The sequence below is a fragment of the Phascolarctos cinereus genome, unplaced genomic scaffold, assembly GCF_003287225.1.
Source record: "Phascolarctos cinereus isolate Bilbo 61053 unplaced genomic scaffold, phaCin_HiC Scaffold_5;HRSCAF=322, whole genome shotgun sequence".
NCBI classification, from domain to species: domain Eukaryota; kingdom Metazoa; phylum Chordata; class Mammalia; order Diprotodontia; family Phascolarctidae; genus Phascolarctos; species Phascolarctos cinereus.
In genome coordinates this window covers 305,444,023-305,465,534 of record NW_027555958.1, presented here as the reverse complement: position 1 = coordinate 305,465,534, position 21,512 = coordinate 305,444,023, and the positions used below count along the sequence as shown (strand labels likewise).

At 49.1% G+C, this 21,512-nt stretch overlaps 1 protein-coding gene across 1 annotated transcript; it reads right to left on the bottom strand.

Moving 5' to 3' along the window:
- Positions 1-2,116: 2,116 nt before the first annotated feature.
- Positions 2,117-17,787, bottom strand: XYLT2 (xylosyltransferase 2). Its single transcript, XM_020972676.2, has 11 exons — positions 17,461-17,787; positions 13,051-13,549; positions 12,595-12,770; positions 12,192-12,394; positions 10,105-10,185; positions 9,574-9,790; positions 9,259-9,435; positions 6,391-6,653; positions 5,737-5,940; positions 4,814-5,139; positions 2,117-3,949 (listed from the first exon to the last, which is right to left on the bottom strand). The coding sequence occupies exons 1-11, from the start codon at positions 17,593-17,595 to the stop codon at positions 3,627-3,629; spliced, it is 2,604 nt and encodes an 867-aa protein (XP_020828335.1). The 5' UTR covers positions 17,596-17,787; the 3' UTR covers positions 2,117-3,626.
- Between the last annotated feature and the right edge of the window lie 3,725 nt (positions 17,788-21,512).

Genomic DNA, 21,512 nt, shown 5'->3' with positions numbered 1-21,512 from the left:
TTCACCATCTGGCCTTGGCTTTCCAAGCTTATTACACATTCTTCTTCATGTACTCCAAAGTGGCCTTTTTGCTGTATTTCACATATGACATTCCATCTTCCATGTTGGGATCTCCAAATGAGTTTCCGCACCCCCTGGACACACTCCCTTCTCATTTTTGCTTCTTGAAAACCCCCAGCTTTCTTTAGAGCTCAGTCTTTCCACGGGGGCCTCCCTGATCTACTTCCCACAGCCCTTCCCAGTTGCTAATTCTACCCACTACCCAAATTACTCTATTTCTATGTACATTTTCTACGTTGACCTGCTCTTTCTACAGGTAGATTGTAAACTCCCTGAGGGCAGGAACAGGTGTCATTTCTGTCTTCGTATCTCCAGCACCTAACAGTCCTGGCACATAGTGGGCACTTTATAAATGCTAGTTGGTTGCTTCCTCCATCCACAGCTGGCCATCTTCCCACTACATCACTCTGTCTCTTTTTTTTGTGTGGCTTTTTAGTGAGGCAGTTGAGGTTCAGTGACTTGCCCAGGGTCACACAGCTAATAAGTGTCAAGTGTCTGAGGCTGGATTTGAACTCAGGTCCTCCTGACTCCAAGGCCAGAGCTCTATCCACTGCACCACCTAGCTGCCCCTGTCTCTCTCTCTCTCTTCCTCGGTTCACACATATATATTTGCATTGAATTACCTGTGGCCCAGTGGATGGATAGAATGAGGAACTTGGAGCCATACTCAAAAGTATACTGAATGACCCAGAGCAAAGTGCTCTCAGCCTCAGTTTCCCCATTTATTAAATGGGGAGCACCCAACTCCCAGGATTGTTGTAAGGACATAATGCATATAAGCGCTGGTTGCCATTGGATTTGTAAACACACACACACACCACACACAAGCTGTTTCATGGGTTGCCCTGGGCAAAACACTCATTCCAAAGTCATCAGTCTATTAGTGGTGAGCTCTCCACCCCCACCCCCAACCCCCTCAGCTTGGCTGGTCCTTGGAAAATATTTAAGTGAACTGGTAACCAAAGTTTGTTGTTGTTTTGTTTTTAACTAGAATGAAACCATGGCTCTTTTCAAAAACACCATGCTGTCTTTAAAAATCAGACACATAACATCCTGACATCACCAAAGCTACCTCTAGATCCAAAGGCATCTTCACTTGGTCTGAATCCCTGCTTCCACTTTCTGGGTCATCCCCAAAGAGTTGGGGGTTGTGTGGCAAGCTCCTGGTTAGGGGCGCCCTCTCCCGGCCATGCAGGAAAATACTACCTGGAAAGTGGGTCTCTTCACTTAGGCCTGTCGACCTTCCCTCACTGCCCACCTTGTCCAGGTTCAGGCAGAACTGAGGCCTTCCCAAACCCAACTTCATCAGTTTTACCGTAGCCCCACTATCGTCCTGGGACCTGCCCCAGCCTGCTGGTTTCTAGGGAGAGGATGTGACGACCCCATTATTTCTTCTCCCTCCCCTTCTCTCCCACTCACCCACGAACCCTTGTTTTCTGAGGCACTTACCTATGTGGCTTGGGCAAGTCACTTAACTTTCTTGGACCTCAGTTTCCACACCTGTAAAATACAGTCTGACTAGATGGCCCTTCGAGGTCTCTTCTAGCTCTGTATACCTAAGTACTCTTCTCTAGCCCTTTCCCACCCCTCCAAATCCAGCTGCCAGGTCAGCGGCTGCTATGTTTGTTTCACATTCTATCCTACACTAAATGGACTGCTGGAGTGTGGCTGACAAGCTACCCCCACTCTCCAACTCCCCCTCGCCCCCAAACCAAACCAAACCAAACCTGTTCATTTAAAATTCTTTTGCCTTCTTTCCCACCTTAGTGCAGTAAAAAGAAGAGTTATTTGGGATCTGTGGATCCCAGTTCCAATCCCTAGCCAAACACTAGGTGTTTGATGATATAGGAAGCACTGGATAAGAGCATTCAGTGGTCATGATGATGGGAGTTTGAATTCTGCCACTTTTACTGTGTGACCCTGGGGCAAGTCACTTAACCTCTTCTCAGCCTGTTTCCTCAACTGTCAAATGAGGGTTATAATAGCACCCACCTCCTAGTGATGTTGTAAGTATCAAATGAGTTATCGGTAAAACACTTTGCAAAACTTAAAGCACTACATGAATACCAGTTGTTATTATTTTTTATCCCACAATTAGGGATAAGGCATGGAATGCAAATACCCCACAGGAAGGTAACCCACTGACAAATTACACTATAGTGTAAATGACATTAAGGGACAGGAGAGCCACCCAAGATGAGAATGACCACCAAAACTGTCCAGGATTCTGCCTCGTCCCCAAACGCCTAAGCCTACTAGATAGTTTCAAGGGGCTCAGAAGTTTAGGGGCCACCCCTAAGGAAAGAAGTCCAGACAGGCTATAAATTGCCCTCTCCCTGAAGCCCAGGTGTGATGCCCCTAACATCTCCATGGTTCCTTGAAGGAACTCCAAGGGTAATGTGGTTGGGGGAGGCCAGATGGGGAAGGAGAGAAGAGGGCTAGCCTTGCACGAGTTACGGGAGGCACAGAGGCTGTGGCAATCAAGACAGGAAGAAGGGGGTGACAGCAAGGGAGCCTGATGCTCCCAAGGGGAGGGTCGGAGGATGGGGAGGTGCCAGCTGTGGGCCCGCTGGAGTGCTCCATAAGGCTCCAGTGTCTGCTCTGCTCAGCAGGAGCCTCTCCTCCTCCAGGAAGCATGCTACGGACCATATCAGAGATGTAAGAGATATATTTCCGCTGTTGCATATTTCAGATTTTACATGGTGCTCCAGGACCACTGCTGCTCTGCTTCCTTCTCAGGAATGACCTGAGAGGGGGGTTCTTGCTTTGCTTTCTCTGGTTCACCCCTCCCACCACAGGGACCACTCTGTGTCTAAGACTCCTCATGCTCCCTGCTTTGTAGAGTCTAATCTGTTAGCCCCCTAGGTGCCTAGAGGTACCACCCATTTCACGTAAAGGGGAAAGAGCAGATCATGAGACCCAGGAGCTGACCTCTCCCTGTCCTATATCTCTCTCTGGCCTCCTGGCCTGTCCAGTGGCCAGTTTCACAGATGACTCTACCCGGTTACCCACTAGTTCTTTAGATATGGGTTTGTTTTTTGTTTTTTTGCCAAGACCAGCGGCATCCTCTGCCCTCAGCTCTACTGGCCCGGGCTTCTGAGACAGACAAGTCAGGGGACCCGGGCTGTCTCAGGTAGCCCCTTGGAGTGCCCAGTTGGTCCTTGTTCTGCAGGTCCTAGGGGCACCACCTCTCCCTGGGGCTGCTTGAGACTTTATTGCACATCACTCCTCTCTGCTTTTCCTGTCCTTAGGCCCTCTCCACAATCCATCTTAAAAACAGAAAGTAGAACCTAGAGAAGAGGGCACAGGAACAGCATTGGCTCGGTAGCTGAAGGAATCCTGGTTTTCTCCACTCTTCTCCAGCCCCCAGCTCGGAACTGTCCAACAAGTAGCCCATCAGGGTCCGCCTGCTGCTCGATCCTGGGGCTCACTCCAGCCGAGGAATGGAGGGGGGACGGGATGGTGGGCCTGGACCCCAGCTTCTCGCCCATTGGTGAGGATGGTCCCTCGATGGCCTCTTCCTCTAGGGAGTTCCTAAGGTGCAATGCCCCGGGGTTTTCCCCGGGCTACCTCAGCCGGCCGTCCGCTTTGACAGGACCGAGCTCTGACTTGGGGTCAGGAGAGAGGGAACTCCAGCTGGTCTGGCTGCAGGGCTCCAGGTTGGGACAGATGGAGGGGCCTGTGACACACAGCCCTGCCACTGACCAGAAGCTGCCCAACGTGCTATCTGTCCAGTCCTCCAGGGCGGGGCCGGTCAATCCTGAGTGCCTCCGAGAAGCCTCTTCTGCCTGCTCTGGCCGGGGAAGGTTCAAGATTCCACTCAGGCCCTGGAAACTCTGCTCCATGTATTCATTGTGGGGGGGCCCAGCGTGCAGCCAGCTCCCATCATCTGGCATAAGTAAAGAAAGGACACAGAATCAGTATTTCCCACTCCATTTGACAGGCTCATGTCAGGGTCAAGAAGGACTCCCTAGCCTGGTCTGGGGACCAGGATTCTCTAGTTCCAACCTCACCCCTAGATGGCCACTTGCTATGTGACCACAAGCTCATCATTTATCACCTCCAAGCCTTTGTCCATAAGACAGGGACCATAATTCCTGCTCCATCTACCTTAGGATAAAATGAGATAACAGATCGGCCTAAAAGTGCTCTCATAAATGCAAGGAGTTATCATTATCACCCTGCTCCTTCTCCCTCACTGTGATCTAGGAGGCAGTACGGTAAAATGGGAAGAACCCTGGCTCTGCAGTCAGAAACCCTGGGTTCAGATCCCCACTCAGATGCTTAAGACCTGTGTGACCTTGGACAAATCATTTTATTTCCTTACGACTTAGTTTCCCCAACAGTAAAATTGAGGGGGAAGGGGGTGAGAGAGAGGGGGGTGAGGAAGGGAGACAGGAAAGCGGGAGAGGGAGAAGAGAGGAGAGAGTGAGCAGGGCACCAGGAATGGTGGAACCAGGGAGAAGGTGCTCACTCTGATGCTGACATTCTGCATTTCCCTAGGACAGTTCTGATTTCAAGAAAAGTGGCCTTTGAATCAGGCCCTGCAAAAGGAATATCCTTTGCCCAATTACACATCCCAATTTCTGCTTAGGAAAATAGGTTCAATATCCTAATAGCCCAAAGGCACTGACCACTTTGTGGGAGATGGTACTTGAGGGCTCTGAAGGGCTGAGGTCTGATTGGCCTCTGGGTCCACATGCCTGGTAAGCCCCATTCTGACTGGCTCCAGGGCTCTAGCATCATTCATTACCTTTCCTGAGAGGTAGTTTTTGGTTGAAGGTCAGAGGCAACACCAGGAAGCGGGTTTCACCCAGCGGTTCCCAGAACTGCAGCAGGCGGACGGTCCAGGCCCCAGGTCGCAGGGGCCGGCTCAGGGGAGGCTTATACTGAGTGACCTCAGTTTCAGAGTCCACTGTGATGTCATACGAGGTGGCCACTACAAAGGTGGGGTCGATCCAAACTACGGTGGCTGTGAGGTTGGGGCCACGGGCCCAACGCTGCATGGCCACTGGCTCATCCAGAGGCCCCAACAGTCCCCCAAAGTTCCGGAAGAGACGTTCCTTGGGGTCCCACTCGTGCCCACCTGTGAGGAGGGAAGCATTTGGAGAAGATGCTGGTGGTGTTCTTTGCAGGAGGATGGGCAGAAGTGTGTCACTAACTGTTTGTGACCCCTAGACACTCTATTTCCCCTCCTCTACGTCTGTAAAATGAGGAGGTCTGAGTGCATGATTGCTGTGGAATTTTCTTCTCTACTTCTCTACAATGATAGGGAGGAGAATGTACTATAAAGCAGAGTGAGAGACAGAAACCTCAGCCTCCACTGCCTACCCTTAAAAAAAAAAAAGCTTATGTATTTTGCATGTACTTACAGGACGCCGCCTGCCCTACCAGAATGTAAACTCCTTGAGGCGGTCTTTGTAAAGCCCTAGCACTTAACACAGTGATTGGCATATAGTAGGTGCTCAAGAAATATCTGGCTAAGGAAGTCAAAGCTCAGCTTTTGAGATCCAAAAGCGGAATTCTCTCTCTATCCATCACTTAACCTAGACTAGACCCCAGATACATGGAGGAGGGATATCAGGCCATCAGTCCCCTCTGAACCAAAGGACACCCGTGGCTGCAGTGTTGTACCAGGGGCATGGGGCAAGGGGAGGCCAAGGGGATGAGGGCCCCCATCCCACCTCCAGCTTCTGCAGCCGGTTGGCCTGACCATTGTGTTCTGTCAGCTTCAGGGCCCCCCGGGGCATCAGCCACATCTCCAGCACCTCTTCAGGCCCGGAGGCCACGGGCTGCACCTTCTGGGTCAACAAGTAGCCCTGGAAACGGTCATCATAGAAATACAGGTGGACACTGGATGGGAAGCCCTTAGGCTCAAACCTATGATGGATGTAGGGGAGGGGGAGGGAGAAATGAAGACACTTGTCAACAGAAACAGGCCAGGAATGGGAGGTCCCTCAAAGGACCATCCTGGAGCCCCACCCTATGTCAGTTCCACCCTCTACTCCTCTACAGCATAAATTCTCATTTATACAATTTTTTTCAAGCCCTCTTCCTTTTTTTTTTTTTTAAACCCCTATTTATGTGTTTTTTCTTCCCCACCAGACCTGGAACTCTTGAGATATAGGACAGATAATGTCTCTCATCATAGTGAATGCTCCTTAGAGAAAGGGGCAGCACCTTCCCCATCAAAGAGGGAACTAACTCCCAAAAGCAGGGACCATGTTTCCATATCCTCTAAAGTCTATGGGACTCTGTATACAGAGGGTGATCAGGATAGGGGAGAGGGGGGATGGTTGACCTCGAAGAGGAGGGGGCGGTATCTCCCACCTGCAGAGCTGGTTAGTTGAAGGCGATGCCATGGCAGCAGCATGGCGTAGGCCGAGGCGGGAAAAAGCTGTGTAGGCAGTGAGGATGACGTCGCTGAGCCCACCCAGGCCATCGGCAATGTCGTGGGCATTTTCCCAGTATGCTTTGAGGGCTGGCGTGTTGGGAGGGTAACTACCATAAAGGTGAGAGTCCAAGATTTCCAGCACTTCCTGGTTCACAGTTGACTCAAATTTTCGGGCAAAGAAGGTAGGTCTGGAGAGTTGCTGGAGCGTAAAGAATGTGAGACAGTTGTTGGGATTGCAAAGAGACTAGAGGCCACATATCACTCATGGAGGAAAGGGATCTCTGGGTTCTACCTGCATCCCATGTATCACCATCACCAAAGGACAAGAAGCCAGAAGTAAGATCATAGCTAGATTTAGAACTAGAAGGGACCTCAGAGACCTGGAAGGGACCAACCCTCTCATTTTATGCATGGGGAAACTAAAGCCCAAAGTGACTAGCTCAGAGTCACCCAGTCAGTGAGGTGTGACAGGAGTCTTCCTGACCCCAGCTTCAGCTTCATCTCCATACTGTCTCTCTCTTTTTTTTAAAGGCAGTTGGGGTTAAGTAACTTGCCCAGGGTCACACAGCTAGTGAGTGTTACATGTCTGAGGCTGGATTTGAACTCAACTCCTCCTGACTTCAGGGCCAGTGCTCTATCCACTGTGCCACCTAGCTGCCCCAATACTGTCTCTTGGTAACCTCAGGGATAGTTTCATTTTTATAACCAACTCCCCTGTGGGATCCCATCTCCCTCGCATGCCCATTTTCCCAGTTTGGCTTCCCAAAGGCAGCTGTGAGGGGCAAAGATCAGCCATTAAAGTATGTTGAATGTGTACGTGGGACAAGCAAGGGTCTGGTTCAAAAAGTGCCAGATCAGGGCAGCTAGATGGCACAGTGGATAAAGCACCAGCCCTGGAGTCAGGACGACCTGAGTTCAAATCCAGCCTCAGACACTTGACATTTACTAGCTGTGTGACCCTGGGCAAGTCACTTAATCCCGATCACCTCACCAAAAAAAAAGAAAAGAAAAAAGTTCCAGATCAGGACCTTGGTCTACTACCGCTTCACCGCATGGCCCTAGAAGACAGCATGGTACATGATGCTAAGAGCACTGGGCCGGAGCTTAGAAGAATGTGGGTTCTAATCCCAGCACTGGCACTAATTAGTTGTTGACCCTGTTCAAGTCATTTCCATTAGACTGTAAGCTCCTGGAGGGCAGGGTCTGTTTCTGCCTTTCTTTTGTACTGCCAGCACTTAGCTCTGAGTCTGGCATGTAGTAAGCACTTAATAAATGCTTAATAATTGATTGGTTTCCCTTCTTTGGGCCTCATTTGTAAAATAAAGGTGTCCTTTCCAGCTCTGATCTTCTTTGGGTCTCTAGAAGCAACATGGTATGGCAGAATGTTAGATTTAAGAGTCAGGAATGTCCTGGCCTCAGGTCCTGTCTGGGGTAACCTCACATGTTATATAACCATGGATGAGTCACTTAACAGCCTTGAGCCTCAGTCTACTCATCTGTAAAACGGGATTATAATATCTGTAGCATCTACCCCTACAGGGTTGTTTTGAGGTGATCTATGGAATTTTTACCAACTGCAAACTTTAAACTACTATATGTTGTTGTTTTTCAATCATGTCTGACTCTCCTTGACCCCCTTTGGGGTTTTCTTGGCAAAGATACTGGAGCAGTTTGCCATTTCCTTCTCCAACTCATTTTACAGACTGAAGAAGAAGAAACTGAGGCAAACAGGGTTAAGTGACTTGCCCAGGGTCACACAGCTAGTAAGTGTCTGAGGCCAGATTTGAAGTCAGGAAGATGAGTCTTCCTATGCCACCTAGCTGCCCAAAGTACAATATAAATGTCAGCTATAATTTAGTGATACTAATACAGAACAGGGGTTGGGGCTGTGGTTTCACTGATAGAGAACTCCTAGGTAAGGAAACTCCCTTCTACTAACGCAGGTCAGCACCTCCTCTGAAACTAAAGACTCTAAGAAGGTGGCTGAGAGCTCTGAGAGGGTGCCCAAGGTCACCCAGCCAGTATGTGTCAGAGAAAGGACCTGAACCCAGCTCTCTATCCCCTACATCATGCTGCCTCTCATTATTACTAAAATGAGGATAAAAATATTGGAATTAGCTACTGCACAGAGTTACTGTGAAGCTAAATGAGATAACATAAGCAAAATGCTTTTTAAAGCTTAATAAATTAATACCTACATTGATAGAGTGCTTTAAGGTTTGTGAAGTGTTTTCCAAATATCACCTTATTCAGTCCTCATAACAACTCTGTAACATGTGCTATTATCACCTCCATTCTGTAGATGAGGAAACAGAGTCTGAGAGAGGATCACAAAGTTAGAGTCGTCTGAGGCAGGATTTGCATTCAGGTCTTTCTGACTCCACTGTGCCACCTGGCTGCCCCTAAGTGGCATATGAGAGGCAGCAGGGATACAGAACTGGTTTTGAACCCAGGAAGATCTGGGTTCAAGTTCCCCTCTCAGACACCTATGTGACTCTGGGCAAGTCACTTAACCTTCTGGCTCTAGGCAACTTCATAAGACAGAGAGATGCAGGGAAGGTCCCCCAACTCAAACCTGCTTTGGTAGAAGGCTTTCCCTCACAGGGGGCTCCCTACAGCAGGTGGGGGTGTGGGCAGTGGGTTATTTTTATGCACCAGCCCTGTCTCCAGCCAAGGGTGCTGTCTGTCTCCCTCCCTCCCCACTCCTCCCAGGAGATTAAAGGTACCCAGTCCCCTCGGGTCAGGACTTGGAAGGGCACACAGGGACAAAAAGCTAGTCTGCCCCAGATGGGCCAGGGTGGCACCTGTAGCCGGAGGAAGTCCTGGGGCTTGAAGTCATTGGGGGAGCAGCCACACCAGTCCACGATGTGCTTGTACTGACATTTGCAGCCCAGCTTACGGTTCCAGTTGGTGACACGCAAGTTGTTGTCCACAAGGGTGTTGCAGGTGGGGCTGTTCTCCAGCACAGTGTGGAAGAAGGACTGTGGGGAGGTGAGTGGGAGATGAGCCAGCCTCTCACCAGGTGCCTATCTCCTACTGACTACTCTCCTCCTCCTTCTTGGCCACTGTCAGCCACTCCTCCCCTTCCCCCCAGACTATCTTAAGGATTGATCGCCCACCTCAGCTGGCAGAAGTGTGTAGGTATAGAACTGGCGCAGCTGAGCCACAAGGGGGTCGTCTGTGTAGACCACGTACTCCACAAAGCTGCGGGTCAGGGCAAACCAGTCCGAACCGCCATCCACAACAATGCCATCTGGGATCTGCCGTTCTCCCAGGCGCCACATGTGGGAGTCACACTCATGAAAGAGCCGGTCCAGGCCCTGTTTCTTGATGAACCTGGGGGTGAGGGGCACAGAAGGACTCACTCAGAGACAGCACCTGGTTGGTGGTAGCTAGGGCAGGGGTGAGTGGGAGGAAATCTTCACATCTGGGGTGGGGGAAGTGACTCTTGAGATTTGCCTCCCCTGCTCCTACCAGCTGCCTGATGGGCTTTGGGACCACTCATGCTCTGGAATCGCTAGGAAGTTTACAAACCTGGATTGGTGGCCAAAGATTGAATCCCTCTATTTTCAGGGCAGGGTGTGACAGGGATCCCTCTGGGCAGCCCACGTCTCTTCTAGTCCCTAAACTGACCCATAATTCATCCTCACCTTGAATTGTCCCGGCCATGAGACTTGAGGAAATTCTTGTCATGGTATTTAGAAAGGAATGTCACCAGCTCATCATTGGTCCTGGGGCAGTAAAGAGGCCAATTTAAGGGAAGAGGGAGGAAGGTTAAAGGCCCTAAAGCAGTCTCAGCCCTCAATCTTTCCTCCAACCCCCAAAATGCTTCCTCATCCCTTCTTCTCTATTTTTAAAGTACATATATTAATTTTTAAAGTGCATATTAACTTTAAATAGAAAATTCCATTTGTTTCTGGGTCCTTTTTCTGAATTCTTTTCTTTCTGTATATTTTTCTGGATTTTATTGATGTTATTTTATTTGTCTATTTAATGACTATTACTTATGCAGTCATAATCAGTGTGTCTAATGTTATCTGGAAGCTAGGTGTCCCAGTGGATAGAGCGCTGGGCCTGGAGTCAGGAAGACCTGAGTTCAAATCTGGCCTCAGACACTTACCAGCTGTGTGACCCTGGGCAATTCACTTAACTTCTGTTTGCCTTGGAGACAGCTAGGTGGCTCAGTGGATAGAGTGCCTGGAAAGGAGTCAGGAAGACCTAGGTTCAAATCTGACCTCACTTACTAGCAGTGTGACCCCGGGCAAGTCACTCAACTATGTCTGCCTCAGTTTCTTCATCTGTCAGATTAGCTGGAGAAGGAAATGGCAAATCAGTCCAGTGATCTTTGCCAAGAAAACCCTAAAAGTGGACATGGAAGAATTGGACATGACCAAATGAGAACAACAAAAATGTTTTTTGGAATTTACTTTTTTCATTCTAAGTCACATCTTCTCATATTTCTTTGTATTTTTCTCATTTGTAATTTTAAGTGGTGGCATAATATCACTACATGTAAGTCATACCCTCAATGCACACTACAATTTGTTCAGCCATTTCCCAATGACTAGATATGTGGGATTGCTTCCAGTGTTTTGCTATTACAAAGGATGCTTGCAGAAGTACTATTCACACATAGGTCTCTCCCCCCACCAGTAACAGTCTAAAGACATGGTCCGAATCATAGGAGGCCTGGGTCAAAAAGCATGAATAGCTTTTTAACTCCTAATTGGATAATGTCTTATTGATTTCCAAAAAGATCTTGCCAATTCACAGTTCCAATGTAAGTGTAATCAGAGGCCAGTTTCTCTACAGAAAATTCAATTCATTTCAGTATTTACAAAAAAAAAAACTTTGCCAATTTATTGGTTGCAAGCTGAGATGCCTTTAATAAATGCAGTAGAAAAAGCATTGAATTTGGAGTCTGAAGACCTTGACTCAAATCTTGGCCTTGCTACTTGTATCACCCTGGGCAAGCCTAGAGAGGTAACCCTCATTTGTTTTCTTTTTTCTTTTTAATGATATTTTTATTTTTCAAGTATTTATTTATTTGCGGGGGAGGGGAGAAGCAATCAGGGTTAAATGACTTGCCCAGGGTCACACAGCTAGTAAGTATCTGAGGCCGGAGTTGAACTCAGGGCCTCCTGAGTCCAGGCCTGGTGCTCGATCCACTGTGCCACCTCGCTGCCCCTTTGTAACCCTTATTTTACAAATGAGTTGGATGAGATGGCCACTATGGTTCCTTCCAACTCTAAATCTATAATCTTGTAACGCCCTGCCAGAGAGAGGAGGGAGGGGACATCCTTATTTTCAGCTGCTGGTAGGTGCAGGTATAATGTAGGTATAAAGCTGGGTTCTTCCCTCTTTTTTGTATTGTGATGAAGCCTAGGGAACCCTTTTTAGAATAATGTGTGTAAAGGTCTAAAATCCACAGCAGTACAAAGGAAAGCAATCATATTAAAATGCAGTTATCAAAATACTGGGAAAAAAAAAGGAAAAAAATTTTAAAAGGCCACAGACCTCAGAAAAAGAACCCTTGTCCTGAAGGCTCACAGGGAAGAAGGCACATTAATCTTTATCCCTCTTATTTCTGCAAAGACCTCGCATGTTCTCCCACTGTGTTTCCTAAAAATCCCTGCCCTCTCCAACTGGAAGAGTCACTGGCACTGACCCAACTGATACCTAGGTTCCCAGCTGCCCTAGACCTACCCCTCCCTTGAGGGGGATGAGGCCTTAGTACCTGGTGGGGTAGTCGGTGGCACTAAGATTGATGAAGAAGTCCCAGGTCCAGCCGGGTGCCTCTAGCAAATCCTGCATGCTGCGTAGATACATCTTCAAGAGACTTGCGCCACCCCAGATGGTGCCCATGCGCCAGGGGGTCACCCGCACGTTGGCATAGTGCTGGGCTAGAGCGACTACCTCTCGGTGCAGGTAGTTAGAGCGCTAGGAAGAAGGAAGAGAGCCTTGCCCACGGCTTGACAGGCCTCTTGGCTTGTCCTCTGCCCCTCGCTGGCCAGAAATGGCCAAAGATTCCTGGTGTCTCCCTGGCTAGGTTCCCCACCCCTCCCACTCCCGTTTCTTCTCCCCACTGGCCACACCTCCCACATCCCTCTCCCCTCCATCAACTCCCACCCTAAGGGCACCTTGTCTACATGGATGTAGAAAAAGTGTCGCTCGTGATAAACAGCCTTGAGGAGTCGCTTGAGTTGCCGGATGGCACGACCATGAACCACCAGCATGTAAGCAATTCGCACTGAAGGCCTGCCTGGCGGTAACTGCACTCTGCTCTCGTCCCACTGAATCATGGGGCTCACCTTTCCTGGGCAGTGCGTGGAAGGGGAGGTCAGAAGGGGTACAAAGAACAGCGATCTTGGCCAAGGTGCTCCCCACTTCCTCCCTTTGAGGGCAGTGGGGCTCCCTTTATGGGCAGCTGATTTCACCCCATAGATTCCCCCATCTGGGTATCCACCATACCTCATACCCAGGGACAGAATTTATTGCCTCCCAAATCAAAGAACTGGGTGTGCATATATCCTGAATTAAGAATTAGGTGGTGAGGGGGAGGGAGAGAAGTTCGACCCAATGCTTTGGAGCCTTACCAGATAGCTGGCAGTGTCGGGGCACAACCTTGGGCATGAGGCTCCCTGCTTGATGCAGACACACCACGTTGGCGATCTCCTGCTGACACTGCTTGGTGCTGGCCCGGGCCAAGGCAGACAGGGCATCCTTGCCTGTGATCTCACACTTGGGGGTGAAGCCATTCTCTGTGGGCTGGGGAGCCCCCTCCACACTGCCTGTGTCACCTTGCTGGAAGGCACCAGCCACACCTGCCCCAGGTAGCACCTCTCCTCCACCACCAGTACTCAGGTTCTGGCGGCTGAGGGGCTCTCGGGGTGGGGTAGGGGGGACCCGGCGGCTAAATCTGTGCTTGCCTGTCACAGCTCTCACCACCTTGGCCACCAACACCCCAGGGCTATCCACTCGTCCTTTCCAGCGCCCATGCCTCCGGCCTGCATTCCCCCGTCGCCCGGCAGAGCTATCTCTGTCTTTAGAGCCCTCGCCTGGGTCTGGTGGCCGGGGCTTCCTCTGTCGTCCCTTCTGCAAATAAATATATAAATGAATGAATAAATGAATGAATGAATGAATGAACAGTAGACTTCTGTCAACCTGGTCACCTACCCCAATGGTTGGGAACTAGGCCTGGAAAAAGAAAATCAGTTCTTGGGATTAGGAGGGCTGACCCATTTTACAGAAGATAGAGGCCCAGGGAGATAAATCCACATAAGTCAAGGATCGAGCTGGGCCTAGGACCTAAGCCTCCTGGTTCCCACTCTAACACCACCTGGCATCTTGAACAATTCATCAAAGCCATTTACACACAAGTCTTTGTCTACAAAGTTTCTTTAGGGACAGCACAGGCAGCTGGGGAAGAAGCAATAGCATGGGACATCAGGTGAAACACTGGACTTGAGAGTCAGAAGCCCCTTGGTTCAAGTCCTGACTCATACTTATTCCCTGTCTGACCTTAGACAAGTCACTTAACTATTCCTCATCTGTAGAACAGGGATGGTACAGAGAGCTGCTTTGAGGAAGATGCACTGTAAAATGTAAAATGCTACAGAAATACATCCAAATTGAATTTTCTTTCTGCTCCTGACATCCTACCAACTCCCCCTTCCCTCCTACTCCTCACCACTGTGGCAAAAGAGAAAATAACTCACTGTGAAGCAGGAAGCAGGATCTAGGGGAGCCTTGAACCCCTCCTGACCTTTTTCCTGATTCCCCGGACTTAGGATTCCTTAGCTAGAGTCTGGCCTGACTCTTCCAGTGACATCAACACATCTGGACTCTTGCTACCTCTGCTCCTCTCTTTTTGCCTGGTAACCAAGTAGCTTCCTCTCTTGCTCACCTTTAACCCCCAATTTCCAAGCCCTACCATAGCCAGGGCCCTTAAAAGTAGGAGGGAGTCAGACGAGCCTGGCCCAGAAGAGAAGTCCTGCTGTACGGATACCTACGTCCCCGGGAAGAGAACAAATGAATCTTTCACACTCCTGTGCTATCCTCTTCTTTGGCAGGTTCCTAGATAGGCTGGGGGGCTCCAGGCTGGAGCAGCAGCCCTGCAGGTAGGGGAAGGATGGTCTAAGAGAGAACCCTCTTCAGTTATGCACCTGTTAAGGAGAAGCAGTCTTCAGGAAAAGTTAGACAGTAAAAGACTCCACTAACCCAAGTTTATGGCAGGCTGGATGGCGGATTACCACATGGTAGGTGTGAAAAGACACTCCCAGGTACAGGCAAGTGGGGATGGAGGGAGAGAGAGACAGAATTGCTGTGGTCTGTCCAGGGTAGATGCTGATGTCAGAAACACTATGGCTGAAGGGGAGAGAATGGACAGGGAGGAAGGAGGAGAACAAGGCAACAGGCCAGGCCGTGCTGTGGCTAGGGGACAGGATGTGGTGAGGAAAATGGGCATCTCTGTGCCCTGCACTGCAGCACAGGACTGGCTAACCCCAGGAAGGACAAGCTGAGAGGAAGCTGGGGGAGTAGAGAGCACTGGGAGACCCGTGGAGCCAGGCCAGGCTGATGACCTTGGCGGGGGTGGGGTGGGGGGGTGGTCTGAGAAAGAACCACTCTTAAGGCAAGAGGCCTCTTCCACCTCTTCATTGCTCCTCGTGGTCCAACCACCTGGTATTCCCTCCCCTGGCTATCTGGGAGAGCTCTCCCACTATCATGTCATCTCACTGCTAGCTGTGGAAACACATGGGTGTGATGAAAGCTCTAGCCCCAGAGAGAGCTTTGAATAGCAGACCCAACAGTCTCAGCAAAGTTAAAGCCAGCTTCCTCTCTGCACCAAGTGGAGGGGGGAAGGGGTGACTGCCCTTCTGACCTGGCTGAGTTCATCTGTCCTGGAGGCTTACCTGCTTCCTCACTATTGTACGAACCTCAGAGGACACCAGCTAAACCTCAGGGCCCTGACTTCCTATAGATAGGACATAATTTTCTTAAACCTCATTCTCCCCCTGCTGTTTCAACAGAACTCAGGGGGATGGGGTGGAGGGCAAAGAGGAACTATGTGTCACTAGACTGTGATACCTCACCCTGGGAGAGGATGGAGATTAGTGCATGAGACATGCTACCCCCACCCCCAACTGGGAACAGAGAACTCCCCAAGATGCTCAGAGACAATAAAGTGGGTATGTATAGCATCTGTCCCCAGGGCTTCGACAACTGCCCCACTCACTGCAAGGCAAGCAAAAGAAATGTCTGTGTTCTTATCTGGCCCTGAAAGAACTCTGCGTGACCACAGACACCTGTGAGTCTTTGTTTTCTCTGTAAAATAAAGTAGTTGAACTAGATAATCTCCAAAGTCCATTCTAGCTCTGATATTCTGTGATCTATAAGTCTGTATGGTTAAGATTCACAGTTAATTTTCTTTTTCTTCCTTCCTTTCTTTTCCCTTTACCTTCATCCTGGGAAAGTTCAGAGAAATTGGGGGGAAATTGATCAGCAACAGCAAGGTGTAACTGCCCCAAGCAATCAGTGTGACTAGGGACCCAGAGGACAGCTTACAGCCTTAAAATACATACGGTCCCTCTGAACAGAGCCCAGGATGGCACTGTGTCCTCGCTTGCCACTTTCTGCATGAGCATTCAGCTGGAAGTGAGGATCACAGCCCAGCAGGGTGATAGGACAGTCCCATCTCACAGAAGGAGCAGCCTTTGAGACCACACTGACTCTGCCCACTTCTTCCATGAACATGCACTCTTCTTACCAGGACTGGCATTTCTATCCCTGCCTGATGCCAGAGCAGAATGAGGTCTATCTAGGACTGTTTGGTGTCTAACTAGAACTAAAGTTTTGCATGAAATTAAAAGCTGGAGTTGGGAGGGGATTGGAAAGATTATCTGTTTTGGGCTCCTCCTAAATCAAGAAGGGGCTGGGTAGGTCACCAGTGCCTCTGCACACACTTTTGGATGTCTGAGTGGACCCTATTTGGACAAAACGCAGAGGCTGCTCCATTCCGGGAAGTGGGTAATGGACAAGCTGTCCCCACTCCCTGTGCCAATCTCTGGACTCCCCTCACTATACCCCTAACTCCTTCCAGTGTTGAAAAAGAGGAAGCTCCTTTCTCTCTTCTGGGAGAGAGACCAAATTTCCCAGATCTTCCTAGGCTGAACAGATAAAGACTCCTTCTCCCTGCCTGTGGAAGACACAATTCCCTCTCCTACCAGTTTTCCCATTCCTCCTGCTCCCCTATCCTAGCTTCTGGAGGGACAGAGATAGAGCTCCTGAGAAAGCACCCTTTCCACCCACAGCCCCCACAGTCTGGGCTCTAGAGTTCCAACCTGCCCCACACCCTACTTCTTCCAGTCTGCTGCCTTGGCCCATGTGGCACCTCCTGGGAAGCCAAGTCGGGGGTCCCCAAAGTTTCCAGGACAGGGCCCCCTCCTTCTCACACACCTGCCCCACTCCCTGGCTCCTTTCCTCCAATCTCAACTTCTAAAAGTTTGGCCTGGGCCTCCAGTGACCGCTCTCCAGCCCGCTCCCCCAGAAGTTGCATTCCCGTGGCCACCCCGGAAAAGTCCCCACTGCGGCCACCCTTCCTCTCCGTGGCTTCAGCCTTCGCCCCCAGCCCCACCGCAGCCTGCTCCCCTCCCCTTGACCTTCACAGCCCACAGGGTTCCGTCCTTCCTTCCCTGCCTCCTCTTGCTCCTCTTCCTCCTCCTCCTCCCCTCGCATCAGGCCCCCTTTCTAGACTTCCTAGGACCCAGACCCACCCCCGCCAGGGCTGGGCTCCCTCCTGGAATGGGGTGGCGGTGGGGGAGGGAGGTTCTGGTTCTCGCCCCTCCCCGCCCCGGCCAGCCCCTGGGCCATGCACCCACGCTCTCCCTGCAGACCCAGCCCCGGGTTCGAGTCCCACTCTCGGAGCAGCGCCCCCGCGCCCCCCCCCCGGGCTGCTGCGTCTCAGCAGCACGCTCCCACTGGCCCCCACCCCCGGGGCCGGGCCTCACCTCCCCGGGCTCCTCCTCCTCCAGGCCGCTGAAGCTCCACACCACCAGGCCCTGCAGCAGCAGGATGGCCAGCGCCGTGGCGATCGCCAGCTTGTAGCGCCGCACCAGCTTCTGCACCCGCGCACTCGCCACCATCTTCCTGCCCCGGCGTCGGCGGCAGCCCCCCTGCCCGACTCCTCCTCCCCTTCCCCCTCCTCTCAGCGCGCGCCGCTCCCGTGGCGCGCTTCCGAACCCTGCAGCCGGGACGCGGGAGCGCGCGCGCGCGAGCCTAGAGTGAAAGAGACCGAGCGGGGATCTAGGCTAAGGTGGGGAGCGGGCCGAGCCCGGGGGGAGGGGGTAGGGCCCAGGGTAAAGACGCTCCACCTACGGGGCGTGGCCGTCTTCTAGGCCCCGCCTCCGACTCGACGGCTGCGCACTGAGGACCTGCCTCGCGCAGCCCTACTCGGAACCTGGGATGGGTGACCCCCCAGCTGCTTGGCAGATGGGCCGCGAGTGCCAGGCTGGGCGCTGGGGATTCTGCGCAGAAAACTGAATGAGACGCCGTGCCTGCTGTCGTAGTGTCTGCGGTCTAGAAGCAGGGGTATGGCACAGGCATAAATAGCCTTGATAGAGTAAAGACGATCAATTATCAATTAATGTAAAAATTACATTATACTTAAATTAGAGCACAACAACACATTATATCCCATATTATATTATCTGTGCTATATTATATTATGTTGTGCTGCATTATGTAATAACACTGTCTAGCATGTATATAGCATTTACTATGTGCAGGGCCGATGTGCTAAGCTAAGCGCTTAGCAAATATCTCATTTGATCCTCACAATTACCCTGGGAGGTAGAAACTGTTATTGTCCCCATTTTACGGCTGAGAAAACTGAAGCCAAAAGAGGTTAAGTGATTTGCCTAGGTTCACACAGCTAATAACAATCATTCTGAGGCTGAATTTGAACTTAGATGAGGAAACGGGTTAAGTAACTTTTCTAGGGTCACGCAGCTAGTAAATGTCTGAGTCAGATCTTCCTAACTGTAAGTCCAGAACGTTATACACTGTGCCATCTAGCTGCATATTGTATCCTATCCTATCAAATCGTGTTGTATGCAGTCGTGTGGTATTGTATTTTCATCTTCTAGGGAGTAAAGAACTTCACTAAATAGCTGAATGATTTTGGTTTCTTTTTAATACTATATAACATGATATGATGTAATAAAGTACAATATTATAAATATGATATAGTATAACATGATATGATATGATTTATAATATGATATATAACATAGTGGCAACTAGGGTACAGGCAGCTAGAGTACTGGGCCTGGAGTAAGATTCCTCTTCCTGAGTTCAAATGTGACCTCAGAACTAGCTGTGTGACCCTGGGCAAGTCACTTAATCCTGTTCACTTCAAGTGTCTTCATCTGTAAAATGAGCTAGAGAAGAAATGGCAAACCACTCCAGTATCTTTGTCAAGAAACATGTCACAAAGAGTAGGGTGTGACTGAAAAATGACATAACAAATATAAGATATAGTATAACAAAATGTATTTTGATGTAATACAACAGGATATATATAGGAAATAGGATATAATATAACATGGTAGGATAACATGTGGTATAATACAATATGACATGATAAAAATATATAATGTGGGAAGCATGGCATGGTGGGTGGAGAGTTATCCTTTAAGGATGATCCGGGTTCAAGTTCTGCTCCTCACATATACTGGCTGAGAGGAGTCGCTTAACATTTTAGTACTTCAGGCAGCTAGGAGTCAGGAAGACCTGAGTTTTAATGCAGCTTCAGACACTTACTAGCAGTGTAACCCCAGGCAAGTCACAACCTCTGCTTGCCTTAATCCACTGGAGAAGAAAATGGCAAATCACTCCAGTATCTTTGCCAAGACAACCTGGTGGACAGCATTAGCATTAGATACAACTGAACAACAATCTTTCCTTACAATAGGGTATGATATAATATAGTATAACACAATAATGATGTGATATAATACAACATAAAATATTACCCAGTTTTGACACCAGTTGTATGATCCTGCATGCCTCTCTGTGCCTTAATTTCTTCATCTATCATAGTACTTGTACTATCCCTGGTAAAGTATTGTTATGAGAAAAAGCAGTTTGTAAACTTTAAAGCATTTAGAAATATGTATTATCATTATCATCAACATCATCATCATCATCATCATCATCATTATTATAATGTAAGAGAACTGCTCTAGGGAGTCTTTCAACAATTCCCAATCAACTTGATGCTATTATGGGGCCATTGGAGGTATCCGAAGGGCACTTCCCCATGTAGAATGGATGTGTAACTGTAACCCACGGTAACCCTGCCAGTTGGACACATGGAACTCAAGATCATAGATTTAGACATCATAGGATGATAGATTTAGAAGCGGAAGGGAATTTAGAGCCCATCTAATCTAACACCATTTTACAGATGATGAAACTGAGGCCCCAAGTTAGTGACTTACCCTAAAGCTACGCAGATGACAAGTGGAATAGCCAGGATTTGAATCCAGGTCCTTTAACTCCAAATTTATCACACTTTCCAATGCTAATTGCCTAATGATAGTTGGTGGACAGAGAATGAGGAGGAAAAGACTTGTTGGAACAGCTTCCTCCCCTCTCCATAGTCTATAAAATTGAGCTGTGAGAAGACCTCTTTGTCTTCGTCTCTGTTTCTTTCTCCCTTTTCTTCTCACTCTTCCTTCAGATGACAGACTGATGCCACAGAGTAGATCTGAAATTTTAGGAGTGGGAGGGCCAGGAGCACTTGGCAGTAACTTATGTTGGAAGCAAATGGCCAAGTTAGACCTGTGTTTGCACATGCCCTGGGAGGTATTTCATGGACAGTGTTCCTGGATCCCAATCTACTTTGTTGAGGATGGAGAGTTTTGAACTTTCTAGGCACCATGACCATGGAATCTAACCATCTAGACAGAGAAGAGAGATTTCCTGGGCAGAACCAGATTTTGGGGTTGCCTTGTGTTCAAGTTCAAGAGTTCCTGAGTTTGAGAATTCAGGTGTCCAGCCTTCTGGAGAGAGAAAGGATTTCCTGACGCAGTGCAAATCTTTAGAATGAAGATGATTGTCTGTATAGTTCCTGCCGGGGTCCTATGTAGATAGCAAAGCTAGTGAGTTACCTCCACAGTTCTGGTACAATGGAAAGGAGGTTGCCTGTTCTATATCCCTGAAAAACAGGGGTAGTGTTAACCACAGTATTAATCTTGAGGAGATTATAATACTCTGTGGAACAAATAGTTGTACCAGTAGCAGCCCCAAGTTCAATTCTCTTCTGGGAGGAGGTGATGGGCTATTTGAATTCCTTATATGTTTTCTGTATCTGGACTTCTTTCTGTGAGTCCTTCACATCTCTGAATTTTTCTGTGGAGTGAAATAAAACCTATCCTATACCTTATATATATATATTTAGTAACTCAAATGCCTTCAGGGGAGCTGGGGATCCTGTTATCCACATTTGGGGAAACTTAGTCATGAGCTATGATCAATGTATTAGGGTACTCTAGGAGTAACTGCAGGTGGGGACAATGATTCAGCAAAAGAAAATGACCCTCTTGGGGTCAGCTTCTAGAATTAGATCTGGTCTGGTCAAGTTAGGATCCTGGTCAGATTCAGCCCAGAGTCAATAACTCCTGCCCTCCTACCACAACATAAGTACTTAAGGGATCTATGGGCAAAATGACATTTGAGATGTGAGTCAGGCAAGATCATTACCCATAGCATTTGACATAGCATTTGACCTGGGCTTTAAAGGACAGATAAGATATTCTAGGTATAAAGGACAAAGGAGGGAAGGTGGTCATCTCCAGTTTTCTCCCCACATTAGCACTAGGATACCCCAGTCATCATACAATTTGTGTAGTGCAGCTTAGTGCAAAGTAGCATTTGGAGCCCAGTTTCTGGATTAAGTTTTTTAAAAAATGATGCATTTTATTTTTACATCACCTGCATTTCCCAGAAAAATAGGTAGCACCTACCTACATTGAGTGCTGCTATGGAGACAGTTCAT